General features: G+C 28.1%; 1 protein-coding gene across 1 annotated transcript in view; it reads right to left on the reverse strand.

Moving 5' to 3' along the window:
* Window positions 1–7,065: 7,065 nt before the first annotated feature.
* LOC119666820 (glycine-rich cell wall structural protein-like) overlaps window positions 7,066–8,489 on the reverse strand; it is a 2,394-nt gene continuing 970 nt past the window's right edge. Inside the window, exon 3 of the mRNA XM_038076101.1 lies at window positions 7,066–7,124. Within this exon, the coding sequence (XP_037932029.1) occupies window positions 7,066–7,124 (59 nt within the window). The remainder of the gene's footprint in view (window positions 7,125–8,489) is intronic.

Raw genomic sequence — 8,489 nt, forward strand, 5'->3', positions numbered from 1 at the left:
CGCATTCAGAAAAACCGCAGAATCTAATATGCGTCTTGAATACATAATGAGTTCGATACTCGTATATAACGAATTTTTACATAAAAACACAAAAAATAATAATAATAATTTGGTATAAATAATGTAGTATTTATATAAAGAATATCTTAATAGCTAATATATGTGTGGAACAATTTAATATGGTCATGCAAATAGTTGAATATATTAAAAATTTAAAAAAATTGATGTAGAAATTGAAAGCTGTTTTTAATATAGACAAATTCACCTACTTTAAAATTTTTTTCTAAATAGAAATACAAACTTTATTTTATATATACAAACAATCAACTTATTAGATAAATTCAAAAATTGCCCAAAATTTTCATTATTTTAGTTTACTTAATTATGCTTGAACTTTTCTTATGGTTTCTATTAATTATTATTCAATGGTTAAAGTCAATAACCCAAAACCTAGATATTTATATTTACTCTTTAAGATTTATAAGATAAAATTATTATGAAAGGCAACTTGAAACTCTGGATCTAGAACGCCTGATTGAGTAAAAAGCTGTCATTTGATTGAAGTTTATCAAGAGCATATTAACAAAGCACATTACTTTTGCTCATATATTAATAGAGAATCAATGTTTTATCCCTTTCACATGATTATAAAAATAGGTCATATCAGTTTCACGATTTATTTCCAACGCCGCAAAAAACACGTCGACATAATTTCATTAGGAATTTGTCCAAATAATTTTCAGTGCCGTATGCAGAGAGACAGAAAATAGGCCCGTCCAAGATGATATAATCTGCTAACCTATTAAACTCGGCAAAAACACTGACACAGACAAATAAATTTCCTAATATACATAGTGTGTTTCTGCCTCTGTGAAGACACTTTATAGACAATATATACTCATGGTCTATTTTTTAAACAAATTGGTTTAGCCGCATCTATCTATTTATCGGTCTGTGTAAAAATAAAGGTGATATTGTAGACCTTATGATATTTTTGATGACATATTGATCGAATTGGTTTAGTCACGTTACGTCTTTGTATCAATTAACAAATCACATTGTATAATATATTTTCTCGATCAACATAATCAGTTTTATGATGATAGTAGTATCTTTATTTATATAAGTAGCAATGAGGGATACATTAGAAACAAAATTAATACACTCTTGATTGTCTTTATGAGCAACTCTGCTTTTTTGCGACACTATGTTTATCTGAACGAGGCGATAGAGACAAAATATTCTTATGCTCTATATCAGGGCTTTCCAGACCAAGTTGAAATCGCGGGCCAATACAAATCACCGCACAGATTAGAGAGCCGTAGAAAGAAATACGTTCATAGATGTTTTGGAGAAAAATAAAAATATTGGGTATACCATAAAAATAAAATAATGTGATTTCACTAAAGTATACAAAAAGAAAATTTGTGAAATAGCGGTATTATTATTATTAAAAGAAAGGATTGTGCGCTCCGACCTAAAAGATCTATTGTGCCCCTTACTCGGGCTAGAATGTTTCTCCAAGTTCGATTTCTTTAATGAAAGACAGTATAGAGCATCTTCATGATCCATGAAATACCCTCCTAGTTGTTTCTTCCCCTTTTGCACCTAGTATAGCATCGAATAATCTATGCTAACTTTTCACTAACTAACAGGACGCAGTCGCTAACGTTTAAAAAGCTTCGCGTTTTAAAATCAGCAGAAGCGGCAATACATATTTTTTTCAATTGAATGGCCAAATTCTGTTTCCGCTTATCCTAAGGCTTTTAATATCAACAAAAAATTCGTATTTGTTTATTTAATTGACAGCACTGATAGGTCTCCAGGATTTTAGTAAATTATTACTTGACACAGTTCCTCACTATTACCATGGATTTTAGTAACAACCATTGCACTTTTATTTATAAAAAAAATCTGCAACTACTCATTTATCTGCCTCGATGTCAATTTGGTTATCGTGATTATTGTTTAATAATAAGATAATAATTTATAGTAACTCAAGGAGCACTTTCTTCTGCTATGATGTGTATGAATGAAACGTTTATCTTTAAAGTTATACAAAGCATCTATTTAATTAACTGAGCAATTCATTTATTGAACAGCGAACTTTTAATGAATCATTAAAATAGATTGAAATTGAATTTTACTGATACTTAAAGTAATATTAATTATTTTTATTTAAGAATTTAATTAAAAACTAAATCAAAACTACGTACCGGAAAAAATTTTTAACTAAATTAGTTTCAGTATCTTTTTTTGCTAAATGAAATAATTTTCATAGAAAATAATCTTCGGTGTATATAAAATAAATAATATTTAAATAATATACATTCAGTAAAACCCAGCAAGTGTAAACGGAAGTAAGATGCCCAAATTCGTAAGTTAAAGTTACTAATATAATAATATTCAACAAAAAAATATTTACTGTAAATTATTTCATAGAAAACTTCAAATCAATTCTTAAAACTCAATACCACCAAGATGTGGCTTTCAATTTATATCACCGGTGCTATCCTAAGTAGTATCTGGACTCGAGAAATCTCTCCTTGAGGCGTTTAACTGAGTTTAGTAGAAATGGTTTAATCATAATAAATATAATCTGCTTTGTGTTGTTTTCAGTGTGTGTTTAAATCGTAGTAAATTATATATATATTCTTTATATCCACATATATTTTATTAAACTAGTTCTGATATGAACTATTCCAAAAAAAAAAGAATTTTATTTAATTTGTAACAAAAGTTATTTCAAATGTTAAAGTACTTTTGTAAAAGTTCATACAAAGAGTTTGTATGATATATATTAAACACTGGTCTTTTAGAAATGTTCTTGCATACATATTTATAAACAAAACCTGAGTAGATGATAATCAAATTCTAGTATTCATCAACTCGAAGTTAACAAATTTAATAGCCAGACATATGATTATGTATTAAGCCAATAATTGTTTGAGCATCTGTGTACATACTAAGCATATCTTTCCAATTACTAAAGTGGATCTATGATAAGTCAATTTATTTGTTAACAAATGAAAGAAACGACGGAAAAATTATAATCCATATTTTTTATCAGCATGACAAGACTTATAAATACAATGATTACTTTCTTCTATGGTCATATATCTGTCCATCTGTGGGTTTTGGCAATCAATGTACAAACTACAACTTGGTCATTAAATGGGGTTGAAAGTTTATTTATTATGGACTTGAAGGGAACGCATTTATAATAGCTGCCAGTATCAAATTTTAATCAACTTGCTCAGATAATGACCACGTTGTAGTTTCTGCATTGATTGCCAAATCACAAACAGCTATATGGATAGATGGATAGATATATGACCGTAGAAATCCAGAATATATGAGAAATATATTAGAAATCCAGAACACACTTTCTTTTAGTGTAATCTGTGGATCACATTTAGTGAACAGATGATACTCAGATTGGACCAGTAAGTTCCGGGAAAATAATGAAAGAGATAAAAGCGAACCCTGAAAACTGGCGATTGATAGAGTCATTTTTCTTCAAACGCCGAAATTAGATCTAAAAAGGAGAAAACAGAAACTAGAAACTAGGATAAACAGCAAAAATTGGGTTGAAATATTTGAGGTCTGGTGGTAACACCATAAAAGAGACCCTCCCTGAAATAATGAAAAAGCGGTTTCGGGGTGCATTTAAAGCATTCTAACACCTCACCACAAAAAATAAATTTGTTTCCTTTCTTACTTTTTAACAAGTTACTTCTGTTTCATTTCTAAAATTTTAAAGTCTTCACAACTAGTACTAAAAATTTTCATAAAATTTATTTTGTCATTTTTTTATTGATAATTATTAGTCAAAACTGAAATATTTGAATACTGCTTGCAGCCTCTCTTATTTATTTGCGACGTATCTTATCTTTTCCTTTAACTTAGTAACTTTCTGACTTCCACAAACAGATCCATAGGCTGTGGCAGCATTAATTCTTATTAAATCCGCTTAACTTCATACATTCTTGCTGCATAAGCGCTTCCTTGCAAACTTAAATGACCTCGAGTGATGCATCTGGAATTAATGTCTGACCAATGCTTGTAAATTAAATGAAAGTAATCATTATAATTTACAAATATTTGGGATTTAAATATATTTTCTCTTAATAAATATTATTTTTTATGCTTACCAAACGTGGTATTAAATATTTGCTGCACATCAAAGTATATATCTGGCAAGAAAGGAGGTATACCACTTACTATAAGGAACTCAAGTACATATATAGTAACAGTCGCTAAAAATATTTAATATTATTTTTGTGCATATTTTTTGTTTCAAGTTTTTATAAATTTTTGTATCTTACCTAGAAGTGCGTCACAAACATCGCGCCAAGGAATTGGCAAAGGCATAAGTCAAGCTTTAATTTAGGAAAATAATTTAATATAATGCAAACCGAATCGAAATATTTTTATTTTCTTATTAAATAAAATTTTTCGTGAGTAAATATATGTATATGATCTCATGCATTCATATTATGATATCTATTTCAAAGCATACTATTGTATTTAATATCTTTTAGTAGTTACATTTTCCAGACCCACATATTAAACAACTTCAGTGTATATGAACGAAACATGGTGTTCACACCAACTATAAAAGTTCAAAAATTATTTGTTTGTTTAGACATTTTGATCATTAAAACAACAATTCTGTGTTCTATATTCTAAGTGGGAACATGGAGATTTTGTAGGCATAGTATATCAAAAAGGTTTGTAATATAATAAAGATCTACAAATATAAATGGATCTCTGAATTTTAGATGTGCTTTAAAAATAAATGTATTTAACGGATTTATAAGTTACTTTCGTTCATTAAAATAGATTACTCTAGTTTGGACACTCATTAATTATAATTAACACTATCAAATTCATTATATAATACTGTTTTCTCCAATGTTCAAAATTCATAAAAAAGGTGTTAGGCGGTCTATATCTATTACAGTATTTAAGACAATGAAATATTTAAGATTTAAATTTTATGAAGTTATAGTTTCTTTGGTATTCATACACTGTTGAAGGTATATATTATTTGATTGATTTTTGTGTATTTTAAAAGAACCCTGAAAACTATTAACATTATAGTCTACACGTTTTCTAAGTTCTGGAGTCCAAACTACTCCCTTTGCTAGTGCTTTTATATTTTGCGAACAAGTATCTTTGACTGATTATTATTTGTAATCCTATCTGTGGTAGGTAGGACTCCCGGGATCCATTTAGGGCTATTGGCCAATTGTGCTACCGTGTAATGGAAAACCTCAAAGATAAAGCCACCTGGAACCTTAAGCGAAGCTTGAAATACTATTTAGTTGAAGGTCTTTTTGTTGTACAAGATCCTCAAAGAATGGTGGCCCTAAAGTAGTGAGTCGCCGTTGTGTATGTGCTGGACAAAAACAAAGCAAATGAAAGGCACTTTCATCGTCTTCCTCTCCACAATTCCGAAAAGTTTATTAGAAGGGGAGATTCAATCTTTCCTTTAGTCTTTCTCAGTATTGACATTTAACCTACAGAGTGTGAATCATATAATATTTTCAAGAAATTATAAAAGAGTGAGAAAAGCAAAAAAGGTAAAAAGAGAGTCGCGAAGATGAGATTACTAAAGAAGTGAAATGACATCTATACTAAAACAACATGGGGTGCATGTTGTGATAATCATGCAAGAGTGAGAAAAGTAGAAAAAAGATAAGGAAAAAAACAAAGGAGATGAGGTTACTAGATAAAACAGAACAATGTAGTGCGGATATTAAAATATTTATATGGAAATATTTGGACATAAGCAAAGCCAACTTAATTGACAAATCTTATACTTACATTCATTAATCAAATTTGAATTCAAATTTTTATATCAAAAAAACCAAAGCATTAAATTAAATAAAATTTGTAGGAATATAATTATTTTTTAACAACAAAAAATATTTATATTTATTATTATTTGTTCAACAAAACCTAATCAAAATGTGGTGCTGCTTAGTGAAACGGCACCCATGTCAAAATAGCTATATAATTACAGTCTATTATTATTTTTAATATTTAATTACATTAATTAATGAAAGTTACAGATGTTAATTCATATTTTTTCTTTGTAATTGAAATCTGATCATTTGCAAAATAACTGAAAAATCTTAATCTCTCTACTTAATTAGTGGTGAATAGATTGAATTGAAATTTAGAGTTCCCACCTACTAATTTAAATGAGAAACTATTTCATATGCTAATATACTTTTTAAACTACCTGCTGCAATAAAATACATCGGTTGATCTTTAGCAAATATTCATACTTACTTACTTAGTATAATGAACGAACAAACAAATAGATAAATGAATAAATTAATATTGAAAGTAATGAAAATAAAAGGTATATGTATGAAAGAATATATTCGTTAAAATTTATTTTGAAATCCAACAGATGTTATTATGGAATATTTAAACATTTTCTTTTGAACTATCTGAAAGTAACTTTAGATTTGAAACCACTTTTTGATTATATTATTTAGATACATGTGTTAAAGTCTTTGACTACTTTTACTCCATCATAGATGTGGTCGCTGAGTCCGGAAACGGATCTCTTACGGTGTCCGTAAGAGATGAAAACAAAGCATAATATAAAGATGAAAACTGTTCTAATATATATATACATGTATATACCTATGTCATTATACCTATATCATTGCGAAACTAATCATAATAAAAAAGGTACGATATTGAAAATATAGACGATTACTAGCGATGACCTTCGAAAGGGAAGGGGTTCAGATTTGTAAGATGATATCCTTGCATTTTTATTTTTTAATATTGTTTTTGTATGTAGTGATGTCTTGGAATTCAAAACTAACTCTTAAATATATCGAACCACTTTACACTACATATAACGAATTTGTTTCTTTTAAATGTTTATCGTATGACGTTTGAGTTAGTTTGCAAAATAAAGCTTCCGCTTAAATGGGCCGCTCTAAACGCCGACATAGTAAACTTCCTAAATTTTAAACCACATAATTCCTAACAAAACTAATGTATCAGGGATGTTTACATCTTAACAGTTGCTTCTTAGTGATTGTTTCTTAGTGATTCCCTGTCGATTATTAATGTTTCAGGAATTTGTGGAACTATTTATAATTGAAAAATTAATAACAGAAGTGCTGTCTAATACTATAGACTTAAATTAAAATAATTAAATTGATTAATTATTAATTGCCACATTCCGGTGCTTTTTAAAAACTATTCAAAAAAGTAATTTTTTCTTTGTTTTTCTAAAAACAGAACTTTTGTTATCAAAATTATCAAGAAACAAAATTTACTTACCGAGTTTACATGTAAAACTAATAAATAGTAATAATAATATTTAAATAAATTATAAAAAACGTACGTCACAATACAACAGTATTGTATGATTTAACTATATAAAATTATTTAACAATTAATTTAGAGTTTAAAATTCACACACGTATCTTAGAAATAATTATCGTGAAATTGATGAGCACTTGCATTAAAAAATTTTTTATCTTATATTTGTTTACTGTACTGTACTGAAATCAGTGGAGCTCTGCTTATCTTTGATTAGTTCCTATAGACTAACTATTAGAATTCGCATACAATGAAAAGAGTAAATCCCCCTTAAACTAGAAATGGCATACAAACCAGACTCCCACATTAACACGGATCTCTGTAATTAATCTCTGTATAGAGACAATGGAATATGACGTCAAAATATCTATCGTAATAGAAGATAATTTAATTTTTACTGATTATAAATAGAAATTACTCTATTTATTCAATTTTATCAATGAAAAGGAAAGTAGTTAATATCTATGGAATCAGTTAACACTTGCTTGTGAATGTATTCATATTTTCTTTACAAACATAATCGCATTAATATTTAAATAACATCGGTTCTCTAACCGCAGATGTGATTATTTTGAGTAAATTATTTTAATTGTTGTAAAAGTATCTTTTTAATTGCTTATAATAGTGTAAATAGTTTTTCAGTTTGCATTTTAACGAATGACAAAAATGCAGATATTTCTCAACGATATTTATGGATTTTCCACTTTATAATATATTTAATAAATTACAATCGTATTAGAATAAAGTAAGTAGGGTTTTATAAAAAATACATGAGAAAATAGTAATGGTAAAATGCGAAAGGCAATAGGCAATAGGCACTACAGTTGTGGTTAGTATTATCGGAACTAGTAGATAGTAAGTAGTAACTAGTAGAAGAGTATTTATTTATTATTGTGTTTAATCAGAATACAATCGAGTTTTAGATTTGAGGTCAATCGTCTATAAAGGCTAGTGTTGATTACGAATCTATTGAAGAATGATTTTGGGCTACTACAAGACATAATGAAGAATCATCGTTAAGTATTTTATATCTCTAGAGATTGAATGTTCCTATGCTTTTTAACTGGAATTATTGGGTTCTACTAATATTCCTTAAAGATTTTTTTTCGTACACTATTTTGCACATA

This window comes from Teleopsis dalmanni, chromosome 1 (genome assembly GCF_002237135.1).
Source record: "Teleopsis dalmanni isolate 2A chromosome 1, ASM223713v2, whole genome shotgun sequence".
Lineage (NCBI taxonomy): Eukaryota > Metazoa > Arthropoda > Insecta > Diptera > Diopsidae > Teleopsis > Teleopsis dalmanni.